This window comes from Phyllostomus discolor, chromosome 9, assembly GCF_004126475.2.
Source record: "Phyllostomus discolor isolate MPI-MPIP mPhyDis1 chromosome 9, mPhyDis1.pri.v3, whole genome shotgun sequence".
Lineage (NCBI taxonomy): Eukaryota > Metazoa > Chordata > Mammalia > Chiroptera > Phyllostomidae > Phyllostomus > Phyllostomus discolor.
This window is the reverse complement of record NC_040911.2, coordinates 48816557-48831705: the sequence shown is the minus strand read 5'-3', so window position 1 is coordinate 48831705 and position 15149 is coordinate 48816557. Positions and strand designations below refer to the sequence as shown.

The following is a 15149-nucleotide window of genomic DNA, read 5'->3' as shown; positions in this document are numbered from 1 at the left end:
TATGCTGCACTTTACATCCCCAAGACAGTTCTGTAACTACCAATCTGTACTTCTTAATCCCTTCACTTTTCACCCATCCCCCATCTTCTCTTCTCTCTGGTAACCATCAGTCTGTTGTCTACATCTATGAGTCTGTTTCTGTTTTGTTTGTTCATGTATTTTGTTCTTTAGACTCCACATTAAGCGAAATTATTGAATGTTTCTTTTCTGACAAAGCTAGCTATCAGTGTAAACCTCTAACCTCAAAGCAACAAAAGTACTTAAGTAGTCTTTGACTTTTAACATGATCACGATGGCAACCCACCACCAATCACACTCTCCCTGTCTGATATAAGCTAACTGATGTTCCATGGAAGGGCTATTTGGATCCTGCCACAGAATCTGCATGTGGGTTGCAAGAGGGTCCAGAGATTTGGAGTCTTAGCCTTATGTGAGGCTGGGAAACTCCATCCCAGAGCCAGGCAACATATACTAAACTATGAGGGAGATCAAAAGTCTGATTCATGTACCCCAAACTTAATCAAAAGTCATATGCTACTCTTCCTATTGCTAGGTAAAGAAAATCCCTCCTGACCTTAGCACCGCCATGTACTTCCAAAGAGCTGACTCAAATTCCTCAGCAGTCTCTGAAATGTATCACTCTCTAACAGCTTCTCATACTTAGAAAGATGTTTACAGGTACAACCAACCAGGAAATGACAACACACCTTTTAGTAATATAATTTGTTTAAATGAAACGTTTCTTTGATACTAAGCTGAAAAACCAATAATCCAGAACTAGGAACATCTGAACAAACAAATTTCCCACCAGGGACCTCTACTTCAAGAGACATGTATATACTGTATTTTTTAAAAGAAATAATGTGAAAGAGTATATAAGATTCCAGCACATTCTTTTTATATTTTATTATAAATATGATGTACCAAAATAATAAATTTACTCACTTGTCTTTTAGCTTCTCTCAGTTTTCTTTTGAGTGCTGTCAAAATTCTTTGTACTTCCCATAATCTTTCTTCTTTAGATAAATCCTTTATTCCGCCCTGCAGATCTCGATGTAAACAATTCAAAAGAAACTCCTAAAACACAATAAACCACACACTTCTGATCATTCATATCTTATCATCTTAAAATAAAACCATGTAATTTATAAAGATGTAGAATCAACAATTTTTCAATTATCATTAAAAGAATGAAATAACAGCACAAGTTATTTTTTAAGGATTTAACTAAAAAAAATTTCTTATTTGTTTTACCTAGTCATTGGGTTCTCATTAATTTACATTAGAAAACAGTAGTTAATTTACATCCCTTTTCCCAACACATGATCAACTAAGGAATGGGAGCTCAGAGCAAGTGAAAAGAAAAAAAAAAACGCAAGCAGGGATTTAATAACATGTATGCAAATAAAAGATGTAACAATAATCAAATGTAAGTAAATTTCTTATTCAGTCTTGAATTTCTTACTCAGCTTGCCAAATACACATACAACCAAATGACAGTTTTGTTGTGTGTGGGTTTTTTTCCTATCAAAGTAGCAAGCGGGAAAGCACAGGATTTGGGGTCAAATCCTAGTTCTATAGCTTAGTAACCATGTGCATCAGAATAAGTTATTTAAAATATCAGTATTCTTATCCATAAAACATGGTCAATAATAGCAACCTTGTGTGGGTACGCTAATGTTTTTGGACTGCTTACAACATGCCTGGCACCATGCTGAGCATCTTTAATGCATTATCTCATTTATTGTAATCTTCATGTCAAACCTATGAGAGGGCCCAATTTAAAATAGGATCACTAAGGCTTAAGGAGGTTAAGCAATTTGCCTAAAATCAGTCAATTGGAAACAGAGCAAGAATTTAAAGCCAGGTTTTTTTATTTCAAAACCTATGCTCTCTCCATGATATGCTGACTTAACTAGTATGTAACATGAGCCCAACAGAGCTCCAGACATATGTTAGAAAGTACTCAGTGAACAAGAGTTCATCTTCATCACCACCATCATCAGTCTCCAAACAGGTCAGGGCAAAAGTAGGCTCTTTAGGGCTAAAGCACAGGCTGAGCTCACACACCTGTCTTCTGATCTCCTCCTTGATGCTTTCCTGGGTCTCTGGCAGTGTGGGCATAGTGGCCATGTTAGACCAGCGAAGAGGTTTTGTCACTTGCTTTAATATTACATTTCCAAAGAGATCTTGCACATGTGTGAAAAACACATACAGGACACGATTGCTAATCTAAGAAAAAAAAACATTTGCAAGAAAACTATTATTTTATTTCATTTAATTTGTGTCTATTGCATAGTATATCCTTTAATCCTAGACACATGAATGAAAGTTTTCCTCAGTAGTGACTATACCTGCTTTGCTAATTAGCAAACAATTTAGAAAAGAGAATGAAAAAATTTGAGTTAAGTCTTGTACTTAAGCACCATAAGGAACAGGAAAGAAAAGGATGCAGAAGCTGATGACCATCAATTTTTTTCCTTCTTAATACTATATTAACTGATTTTTTAAAAAATCTTATGTCAGCCCTGGCTGGCGTAGCTCAGTGGATTGAGCGCGGGCTGGGAACCAAAGTGTCCCAGGTTCGATTGCAAGCCAGGGTACATGCCTGGGTTGCAGGCCATAACCCCCAGCAACTGCACATTGAAGTTTCTCTGTCTCTCTCTCTCTATCTCACTCCCTTCCCTCTCTAAAAATAAATAAATAAAATCTTTAAAAAAAAATCTTATGTCTTTTTTCATGTTATTTTGAGACCTTTTAACACACACACAACTTGGTCTGTTGAAGAATATGAAGGCAGTAAGAGCACTTGCAGTTGTAAAGCTGGGCTGAGAGTCTGAGACCTCACTCCAGAAACAAAACTTTCTGGGTACATGTCCATAGCCAGTGTTTAAATATTAAGTTCATACGCCAAATCAGGACATTAAGTTGGCTGAAAAGCTAATAAAATAAATTACTTTCTACCTAAAACTTACTCTTACAACACACTTGAATCTTCTATGATACTATCATCCCTATTAGAGTTATTTACCAAATTCTGAAACCATGACTAAAACATAAAAATCATCTCATTTTTTTGCCATTTATGTTTAGCCCATATAATATCAGTAGCTGAACTAAAACAAAAACAAACAAACAAAAAAAGCAAAATGCGCTCTACATGAAGGCCAAGTGAGCAGCAATAAATGAAGGCCAAGTATTTCTGTTATAAAGAGATACCAATTAACAGTAATGTCTTTTCAGATTAAGATTCTACAACATGTTTCTCTAGGATCTATTTTTATGAATGGAATCCTCAGATTAAATCTCTAATCAAACAAATGTTAAGTCTCTTTGTGCCTGAATCTGATGCATGTGTGATATAACTAAGCAGTAATACTATTTGAAGAAATAGTTGAGATCTTTGGAATTCTATAGATGAACTGGGTAATGGCAGGTACCACGGGCTCCTCTTCTACTGATGACAGATCACTATTATCAGGAACTGGTTTATAAACCCATACCAAAGACTATAAAATATTCATATTATTATAGCTACAAGCCAACAGGCAAGTATGCTCATCATCTTCTATGTTGACACTGTCCATACTGTGAAAAAGAAAAAAACACTATTCAGGCTGAACCATTATCTACTTTCGCTGGTTAATTGCTCTGGGTGCAACTAAGCAATGAAAGTGTTCCCCGCCAGTCCCCAAGGCCAGCATCAGAGGGTACATGTACCTGAACAGTTGGGCTGAGCACTATAGAAATGTTCTGTATATTCATTTTTGTTTCCAGCTCCTTTGAGATAACGTGGTCCATGTGCACAATCAGCCAGGAAATCAGAAGATAGTTACATTCTGGCAGTTCTTTCAGTAAGCGTTGGAATTCCTGCACTTTCTCGCTCTCTGTGCTCCTTCCACAAGCCTCTTCAAAGCGAGGCATAAGCTCTTTGGTAAGCAGATTTTCCGGAAGGTCTCGCAAATACTGCTTCAGCAAACTGGCTACGGTGTTAGGCTCATATTCTTCCAAATTTGGAGACTCCTCTCTATCATAGGCTGCCTTCAGCTCATCCACCTTTGATTTAATTCCTTAAAACATTCAGAGAGAAAGAGAATATCGAGGAAAAAAAATCAAACAGCTTTCTTCACCCTTGTACTCACCCCTGGGGAGAGATCTGGAAAAAGCCAATCTGACAACAACAAACCTCTAGTTATAGAGTATTTATCTGTACAATTCGTCTGTAAACAAGATAATAATGAAACACTGTAATTTGAGGAGGATGAATTTAACCAAAAGCTAAATGATAACAGAAAACTCAATATTCAAAACAAAAGTCATAGCAACCATTAAAACATCAGGCAAATATGCCAATCAACTCTGTGAAAAAAATTTTTTAACTTTAAAGATAGGTAGGTAAAAATTCAGGGAAACACTAAACTACAATCTAAGCATAAAGTCTTGTTCTACAAGGGCAGCCAACTGCTTTTTCTAACTAGTCACAAAACTGAAAACATAAAAACAACCCAGTATATTATATATATTAAACATGCTTCAAAAAATTGTGGGTAATTACTTTTTTATAAGTAAAAATTGTATCGCAAATGCAAACAGTGAGTTTGCTATCTAAACAAACTCTTTGAAAGTTATTCTCCCTTAAATAATCCCAATCTAATTTCTATTTTCAAGTTTGAATTCTTTACATATTTTCTTAATCTGGAACAGAGCTAGAACAAAAAAAAGTAAAATTTGAGTTTTTTTAAAATCAAATTGTTTTGCTTTTCTTACTGGATAGAATGAAACACTGACACACAAAATAAGTGTTTTTCAAACATTATATAAGTGTTAAGTCTTTAGTCCAATTTGCATTTCAGTGACATAATTTGGTGACAGTGACCATTCCTCAGAGTACAAAGCAGCCTTCTGTTGTTTTTAATACTTAAAACTTTAGGCCAATTATTAGAAATAAGCAACAAGTTAAGGCTTAGAGATTGTAATGGCAAATGAGAAAACACTGAAGTGTCGTCTGATTGGAACAGCATCTCACACTGCATAACACTGGCATCTGGGATTTGGCACACATCATCTTATGTGAAAGCCTTTTAATGGCATTCTAATTAACGTGTGACTTATCTAGCAGTGACAAAATCAGCATTCCAAAGATGAAAATAATATGAATCTCATTTTTGTATCTTTATTTTGAGGGAGAAAAGCTAGAAAATAATTCCCATTTTCTTATTATGATGAGTAAAACACAGTGAGTGATAACTCTAAGTGAAATTCTTGACAAAGACTTCCTTTCTCTCTCTCTCTCACATATATTTTACACATTTAATTTCTCCCCCAAAGTGCAGTTTTCACCCAGAAAAATTGCACAAGTAAACAATTACAATGTATTTGGTTTGCTGTTACCCTGGAACTGTTATCAAAATGATTTCCTTTGAAAAACTGGACACTTCAAATAAAGCATCTCTGGTAGAAAAAGAGCATATGCAAAATAATATAAATATATATTTAAATTTTAAAACTGGAACTTATATATGAATAAGTGAGACCCAAAAATCTCCAGCATAAAACAATATTACTAGCATTCAAAAAAAGCCACAACAGCAAGCTCTGCGGTCCACAGTGTGCTGGGATGCAGCTTGCCACCAGAGCAAAAATAATAAGTAACAAACTGATCAGAGCAGGAGTTCAGCCCCAAGAGTCGACAGGAAACAGCTCAGTTTGAATGCTGTGCCTCATAAATAAAGAAGAGGAGTTCCACAATTCTGACTTTCCAAAAGGTACAAACATCAAAAATAGCTCAAAGACAAAAGAATTCTTTGAGCAAAGTTGTAGAATTCTTCACAGAAACTCACCTAAACCAAATTTCCTTCATGCCTACCAAACCCATGTAAGAGAAGCAGCTTATGTTATATTGTTTAATCTCCTTGAAGATCAATTCATCATAAAATAATCTTAAAAGCCAAAATTTCGAATTAATTTAAATATTTATTTTTATGTTACTAAGGATTTAAAGTAAATCAAATTCAATTTCTAATTTATTTTCTATAAAATAGTACCATTTGAGCCAAAATAATCTTAAATGATAATGTTATCTATAGGATTATATAAAGGGTTTCCCCCATTATCAAAATGTCTGCCCTTTCTCAACAAAACTTATTCTTTTTAAAGATTTTATTTACTTATTTTTAGAGACAGGAAGGGAGGGAGAAAAAAAAGGGAGAGAAATATCAATGTGTGGTTGCCTCTCGCATGCCCCCAACTGGGGACCTGGTCTGCAACTTAGGCATGTGCCCTGACTGGGAATTGAACCAGTAGTAACCTTCTGGTTCACAGGCACTGGCACTCAGTCCACTGAGCCACACCAGCCAGGGCTCAATAAAACTCAAATATCAACTATCTCTTGTAGAAATGTATACAAACCAATTAAATGGAAACACAGTCTAATTTCTTTGTAAATTCTAAATGTGTATTACTAACTCATGAAAATATGTGACTAACAATAAATTTTATAAAATAAATCTCTAGTACCAAGAAATTGAGTCACAGGAATGTAGTGGCTTGAACACATGTTGCCACAGGTCAGGATTTTCATATTATACCAACACAAGTCATAGTGCTTTATATGACATTCTTTTACTTCAAGTAGTATACATTTTGCTTGATTTCAGACACCCAATATGAATTATATTCTTGCCAACTATGAAATTTTAATTTCATACATATGCAACAGAGAAAGATGGAAAATCAATTTCACTGACAGCTGCACATGCTGACAGAAGCATTAACATTTGAAGCCTAACTATTTAGCAAAGAACATTTCATGTCCCTTAACTAACTCAGGAAATACATTATATCATTGTGCCAATAAATGTGTCTCTTAGCCAAGAAGCATCCTCAGCCCAGATTTCCTACCTTCTCCCACTCAACTCCCTCACAACACTGAGCCTGTAATCAGAGAGGGAAAGTAAGAAGAATAAGGCAGGGTCTGAGTGCACCCATGCTTCTTCCCACACCAGGTTGCTGCAAACTGTGCTCAACTCATACATAAATCCTCCTAATAAAAAGGAGTATCATAAAAAAATCAAACTGCCAACACACACATACACACACAGTTCAAATGGAAGATTCAAGGAAATGAATAAGCCTTAGGACCCATGTCATAATTTTCCTCACAAGTTATTATTTGTCCTTTCTTTGAGAAACAGATGCAATACAGATAAGGTATCATAGAATGGTACACTTGAAACCTATATAATTTTATTAACCAATGACATCCCAATAAATTAAAAAATAGACAAACACAAAAGAATGGAAGTTGATTTTTAAAAGCCATCAAGTCCATGTCCCCAATACCTGAAACTCTGTAGATGCCTTCACACTTCATGCCATACTTCTCTACATAATCTACACATTCACGGAAAACTGCCGGCAGTAGAATACCATCATACATCATGGTTCTCTCTGCTGCATCAGCCAAAGGAATTCCAAAAATGGGTTTGAGATTTGGAACATCAACCTGAGGCACCTCTGGATCCTGAATTGGCTTCTTCTTTTTCTTCTTTTCCTTCCACTGTTTAACAACATCAGCTGCTGTCAAGTCTTTTGACTTCTTCTCTTTATGTTTTTCTTCTTTGTGCTTTTCTTCTTTATGTTTTTCCTCCTTGGGTTTTTCTTTTATTTTAAAATCCTTCTCTTTCTTTTTAGAAAAGCTGGGCTTCTTGAAAACATGGATTCCCTTGGATCTCTTCATTTTGGAAGGACTTTCAGCTTCATCGCCAGAGCTATCCTCCTGAAAGGCAGCATAGCCTTCAGCTGTGAAAGAAATGTGGGGAGTGTAAGTTATGTTTGTTTAATGTCAAACTGTTCATATGCTTCTTAAGTACAGGACAAAAATGCTAGCTGGCACTAGACACCTAGCTTTTCACATCATGTCCAACCCCTCTTTAGTACTCACTCCCAGCAAAAAATGGGTTTCCTCTCTGCTGAAAGATGTTGCAATGACATCTTCTCCTGACCACAAGAGGGCAACACAGACAGAGCTGCTTTGGGTTAATTTTATACGTGTTTAAGTGGAATTTTGGCAAACCAAGTATTCCAAATACACAAGACAAGTTCTATACAAAGGGGCTAATAGGAAGAATCAATAACTCTATAAGATAGATAGAGCATTCTTTCATCATCTGAACTTATTTAGCTTACATTTTTTTCCTCCTTTGTTCCTATGATTTGAGTCAATTTCAAACCAGGACAGGAACTGTGTGACTGTTTTAGACATTTTTTCATTGCCTTTAGAGCAGGGGTGTCAAACTCATCTTCACCAGGGGCCGCATCAGCCTCATGATTGCCTTCAAAGAGCTGAATGTAATTTCAACTTCTAACAGTTATGAAGTAGTTACATTTATACAGTCCTAAAATTACATTTGGCCCTTTGAAGGCAACTGTGAGGCTGACATGGCCCCCAGTGAAAATGAGTTTTACACCTCTGCTTTAGAGAGAAAGGGAGAGAAAGAAACATCGATAAGTTGCCTCTTGCATGCCCCTAACTGGGGACCTGGCCTGCAACCTAGGCATATGCTGTGACCAGGAATTGAACCAGCAACCTTTTGGTTCATAGGCTAGCATTCAATCCACTGAGCCACACCAGCCAGGACTATTAATAGCAGAAATCTTAAGGGCATACATACTACCATGATGAATAGCAACTTGAGTTCTCAGACACTGCTGGTGGGAGTGTAAGCTGATACAACCACTCTGGGAAGCTGTTTGCAGGATCTACTAATGCTGAATGAAATAAGCATAGCCTGTGAGTGAGCAGTTCTACTCCCAGGCATATACACAGGACAAATGCATAATCATGTCAATGATGTTTATAGAAGCACTCTTCATGACAGTCACAAACTGAAAACAATTCAAATGACCAGTAACAGTTGAATGGACAAATACAGTATTTCTAATATATTAAAGCAATGAAAATGAACAAGATACTACAGCATGAAAAAACATGGGTGAATCTAACAAACAAAAGATTGTACAAAAGAAACTAGACATAAAAAAACTGTTTCTATTTACATAAATACAAAACTACACAAGATCAAGCTACATTGAGAAAATTATACCTCTGGGAGGGGTGAGAGATTCCCTGTGTAAGATCTATAAAGAGAATTTCTAAGTGGTCATAAAGGTCCATTTCCAGATCCTTGCAGTAGTTACATAGGAGCATAGTTTTTTGTGATAACTCATCAAGCTGCACACAATCTGTGTGTGCATTCTATCTGCCTCAAAAATAAATTAACTTAAAAATACCATGAAATTCAACTTCTGACCCATGATGGATATATAGGTAGATACACTTTGTATCCTCGCACAACCAAAAGAAGGACAACAACAAATTTAAAAGCCAAAACAACCAAAACTGCGAGAAAATAGAACTGTATAGAAGTCCGACAACAAAGGAGTTAAAGAAGACACACTCATCCAGACCAGTAGGAGGGGCGAGACCCATAGACAGGGCAGAGAGGATGCATGGCAAGACAGTGGCTGGCAGACCCAGAGGTCCACATTTGCATGTGGATAAACCGGGAGGAGCAACTGGGGAGTGAGACAGACCACACAACCCAGAAACTCCAGGACAACTTTAAACATTTCAACATCTGAATCATAGGAGGCCAGAAGGAGAAGAGGAACAACAAGAAATTGAAAACTTATTTGAAAAAATAATGAAGGAAAACTTCCCCAATTTGGCAAAGGAAATAGACTTCCAGGAAGTCCAAGAAGCTCAGAGAGTCCAAAACAAGTTGGACTCAAAGAAGCGCATCATAGCACACCAAGGCACATCATAATTACATTACCCAAGACTAAAGAGGAGAGAATCTTAAAAGCAGCAAGAGCAAAGGAGACAGTTACCTACAAAGGAGTTCCCATTAGACTATCAGATGATTTCTCAAAAGAAACCTTACAGGCAAGAATAGGCTAGAAAGAAGTATTCCAAGTCATGAAAGGCAAAGACCTACATCCAAGATTGCTCTATCCAGCAAAGCTATCATTTAGAATGGAAGGGCAGAGAAAGTAGTTCCTAGATAAGGTCAAGTTAAAGGAGTTCATCATCACCAAGCCCTTATTCTATGAAATGTTAAAGGGATTTATCTAAGAAAAAGATCAAAATACAAACAGCAAAATGATAGCAAACTCACAACTACCAACAACTCAACCTAAAAACAAAAACCAAAACAAAAGCCAAAACAAACTAAGCAAACAATTAGATCAGGAACAGAATCACAGAAATGGAGATCACATGGAGGGTTATCAGTGGGGACAGGGAGCAGGGAGAATGGGGGAAAGGTACAGGGAATAAGAAACATGGATGGTAGGTACAAAATAGCGGGAAGCTAAGAACAGTATAGGAAATGGAGAATCCAAAGAACTTATATGTACAACCCATGGACATGACAGGGGAAATGCTTGTGGAAGGACAGTGCAGGGTGGAGGGGAATAAAGGGGAGGAAAAACTGAGACAACTGTAACAGTATAAGCAATAAAATATACTCAATACCATGAAATTAAAAAAAAAGGAACACTTAAATAACTCACCTGGTTTGCTTTTACTGTACTAAAGACAAATGCTTAAAACAATTCATCCTACTTCCCAAATATGGACTATAAATGAATGCCTTGTGGCATTTCCTTACAACAAATTAATAACTACTATATTTTGTCATGTACAATGCATACCCACATTTTTGGCCCAAATTTTCAGGGAAAAACTTCTACTTCAATCTTGTAATTCAATTTATTTATTTATTTATACTTAGAAACAAAACTATCATATTCCAGGGTATTATTTTGCATACAGATATTGTTATTGCTTTCTAGAGTTACACTTTTAATGCAGAAGCATAAATAAAAAAATTAAAAACATTTATATAGATACAGAATTAGTACTGCCCATGTTTAATGTGCAACCTTATTTTTCCCTCAAAATCTGGGCAAAAACATGTGCATTATACAGAGCAAAATATGGTACTTTTTTCATAGATCCAATAATGTGTACCCCAACTGCCTGCACAACCTAGCAAAAAAGTAAAATTCTATAAGGACAAAATTTCAATATCTACTTTTTACACATTATTTAAATGACTACTTTAAGAAACTTCCACCAGAAAACTTTACCATTTGTGGAAGTTCAGCTTTTTTGCTTTTTTTTTTTTTTTGGTTGTTGTTGAAAGAAAGACCCAAAAATATAATTCTAGTACACAAAAATTGAGACCTTGAAAAATAAAGAACAAAAATTGTCAAACAAGGAGTCTTTGGACATATTTCCAAAAGGTAGCAGGCACATGTGATTAGAGTAGATGTTTACCTAAAATATATCAAAATCAGAGAGAAAAATGCCACTTACTCCTTTTTTCCTTTTTCTTAAATTTTCCTTTTTTCTTCCCATAGTCTTTTTCATCGTCAGACACTATATCGGGAGGCTCATGGAGGCTGTCATGAGGAGGTGAGGGCTCCCCAGTGCGGTACAATCCAGGGAATTTAGTAGGGCTGATTTCCTCAGAGCTAGGGGTTCTGGTAAGACCACTGCCATGCTCCACTCTGCGATGTTCACTGGGGCTGCTGCTGGGGGGCAGGAAGCACTCCGTCATTCTGCTTCCCTGAAGACAGTGCCGAGGGCGTCTCTGTTACCTATCCATTACACCTGCACACAGAGAAAAAAGATCATTGGAGTCATCAAATGCCAACCAAAACACAAAGCACTACACACATGCAGCACAGCAATGAATCTTGCAATTACAAATCAAAAGTATTTTTCCTTAGCCTCCTTTAAAAAGAAGCTTTCATTTTATCATCTCAAGTTACATTCCATGAATCATACATTCAGTTCTCACAAGCTGGAAACCCTGGCATCTTCAAATATTAGAAAAATAAACCAAATGAAAATCAGAGTTAGAGTACTCAAAGTAGAACAGAATTCCTTTAAAAGAAAAAAACTTACTATTGTAAAAGGCTTAATTTTGATTGCTATACAATTTAAAATATTAGTTTTTTCTTTAAGCCATGACCAAGCAACTACAAATAATAAATTACAAAGACTATAACTATACATAAATAGTTCAGTATTGAAGTTAAAATTTACAATAGTTTAAATGATAGATTTAATGACTGACACAATTACAGATCATTAACTGTAGTTCTGTGTTGCAAACAATTAGTCATGTGTTGATAACTATTTCATTTTGCACTTCAATTACCTCATTTAATCAATTGTAAAATACACACAAATAGTTTCACTAGAATGAACATGACAAAAGACAAAGGGTTATAAAAAGCTAAGGTTTGTTTTCATTTTTTTCTTCTTTAGATGGAAGATATATATATATATATATATATATAAAACACTATAATAAAAATACCATGTTCATAAGTTACCTGCATAGTTCTCATGATATTCAATTGAAATACTACTGGAATCATGTATTTCTCTTTGCATTCACTTTTTAGGTTATTTTGTAGTTTTAAAAACCCACAAGCCATAAATAAAAACTGATAAATATGATCATAGATATAATCAAGACAATACAAAAAAAATTTTGCAAACTGTGACAGAACTAATTTTTTTAGAAAACACTTTCAAATCAATTAAAATATAAACAAATCAAGAGACCTACACAAAGGACATGAACAAGAAGCTCACAGAAAAATGACTGATATCTATACAAAACAATGTTAAATTACAGCTATAATTTTTAAAATAGAAATTAAAACCTTAAGCTACCATTTTTTAACTTAAGAACAAAGAACAAAATAGTGTATACTATCCAGTGTTGGTAAAGATATGAGCGAACAGGGACTCCTGAGAATACCTACTAGTGGGAGAAGTGTAAATTAGCACAATCTTTTTTTAAAAAAGCAATGGTAAAGTACTATCTATCAAAATTTTAAATGTACTCTGACCAGGAATTTTCTTCTTAGAAATTTCTTTCAAATATACTTTTATAAGAGTTTAAAAATGCATACATTAAAATATTCATTTCAGCATTGTAAAAGCAAAAACAAAATAAATGACAACTATGGACCCTGAGAAAGAAGATCCCTACTAAGATTAACTGGGCTTAAATTTTAAAAAACAGACTATAGTGGGTGTTTCTACTGTTTATAGTTTGTGTGAAAGGGCCCACAGGGGCCTTTCACACAAACTGCACTTTTTGAGAAGCCTGCAGTACTATCTGCCTCCCACACAGAACTGCCTGCCTGCACTGTGTTTCTGCCATCTGAGACAGCCCTTATAAATGAGATCCTGGAATCCTATTTCAAGCAACAGAACTGAGGCTTTCCCCATCCAACAGAAGGTGTGCACCTGTATCCCCCATCAGTGTTGTCATCAACCAAACCATGCTTTTTGGAGTCCTCATTTGCATGAAGACTGATTAATCAGGGACCAGGGGTGGGGACTTCTATCTAAGCCAGCTCCCCCCTGACTCAGGGGAGCCCACTTTCCCTTTCCACTGAAAACTTAAGACTGCTTTCTGGTGACATCTCACCAGAGCACAGAAGAGCAAGCACAGTAAGACACAGCAGAGCAGACAGGCGCCCAGTAGAACAAAGCAGAGTTGTCTAACAGGACCACCTTACAACCATGCTGCTTCATAAATGAGCTGTAACACTACTGAGCTGTTTGCACTGAATAAAGTTGTCTTCACACTGCACCCCAGATTGGGGATTCCTATTGGCATTAAACTGGTGTCAATAACCATCAGTTGACAGGATCAATAGATCAGTTACATAAATTTACGATCTACTCAAGGGTGTCAAACTTGCAGCCTACGGGCCACATGCAGCACAACACAAAATCATAAATTTACTTAAAAAACCTTACGAGATTTTTTTGTGATTACATTTTGCAATGCATTTAATGTGTGGCCCAAAACGACTCTTTCCAGTGTGGCTCAGAGGTGCCAGAAGGTTGGACACCCCTGTCAGAAATAACACCACACACACAATTTCTGAAAGCATATGAGAAATAGTTAACCGCTGTTAACTTTGGGACATGGTAACTGGGGAGGAGGAGAGTTATTTTTTTATTTCCATTTTATCCCTTAAAGTTTAAACCTTACTATGTCCACGTATTATTTTTATTATCATTTTTTAAATAATAAAGCAGGCCATTCCCTAACTGGTGTAGCTCACTTGGTCGGGTATCATGCCACAAAGAGAAAGGTTGTCTGTTGAATTCCTGGTCAGGGCACATGCCTGGGTTGTGGGTTTGGTCCCTGGCTGGGGCGCATACAGGAGGCAATTGATCAGTGTTTCTTTCTCACATTGATGTTTCTTTTCCTCTTTCTTATTCCCTTCTCCTCTCTCTAAAAATAAACAAAGCTTTAAAAAGTGAACAGGCCATTTTTTTTAACCTTATAAAAATCATGTTGTTTTAAAAATCATGTTTTTGACAATATATAATAATGTGGGAAAAAGCAACTTCATGTACAGCACACTATCAATTTTTAAGTATACAAATATATGTAAAAAATTCTAATAAAAAGCATTAATAACCATTACCTCTGAACTCTAAGATTATAAGTAATTAACTTTTCTTTGTACTTTTCTGCAGAATCCACAAGCATCAGTATATTCTATTTTTCTTGATGGACCCTGACTTTTGCCTATCATTAAAAAAAAGCACCTTCTATTTTTCCTATAATTGAAGGCATCCTAAGTTTTGACAATCATAGGATTTGAGAGTTCGGAGGAAACTTGAGTCCAACCAGCATTAACAATTACACATTACAGGTGAGAAAACTAAGCTCCAAAGACTGAGGAAACAAAAACACAGCTGCGCTGAAGGAGCAGTTTTACACTACAGAAATAAAACACTCACAGACATCCCATCCACAATGATCTGTTTTGTTTTATGCTTCTCTGACTTTGCTGTGGAACCCAGCCCTTCTTCCAGTGTTTCTGCATAATTAATTCATACTCATCCTTTAACATTAAGCCTGCAAAGAGGCACAAAGAAGCTTTTGGGGATAAATGGAGAAGTTCTAGATTTGGAATGTGGTGGTGGTTACATAAACATATATATTTACTAAAAATCACTGAATTATATATTTAATTAGGTAAATCTTATAGTATGTAAATTATGCTTCAATAAAGCTGTAAAAAAAAAAAAG

The 15149-nt window shown here is 35.8% G+C and overlaps 1 protein-coding gene across 3 annotated transcripts in view; it reads right to left on the bottom strand.

The window, feature by feature from the left end:
- RALBP1 (ralA binding protein 1) overlaps nucleotides 1–15149 on the bottom strand; it is a 66554-nt gene that overhangs the window by 16298 nt on the left and 35107 nt on the right. For all 3 annotated transcript variants that reach the window (XM_036009321.1, XM_036009322.1, XM_028524355.2), the window contains exons 2-6: nucleotides 11384–11680; nucleotides 7342–7800; nucleotides 3721–4070; nucleotides 2071–2232; nucleotides 946–1077 (exon numbers count right to left, since the gene is read on the bottom strand). In XM_036009321.1, the coding sequence (XP_035865214.1) occupies nucleotides 946–1077; nucleotides 2071–2232; nucleotides 3721–4070; nucleotides 7342–7800; nucleotides 11384–11627 (1347 nt within the window). In that variant the 5' untranslated portion in view covers nucleotides 11628–11680. The remainder of the gene's footprint in view (nucleotides 1–945; nucleotides 1078–2070; nucleotides 2233–3720; nucleotides 4071–7341; nucleotides 7801–11383; nucleotides 11681–15149) is intronic.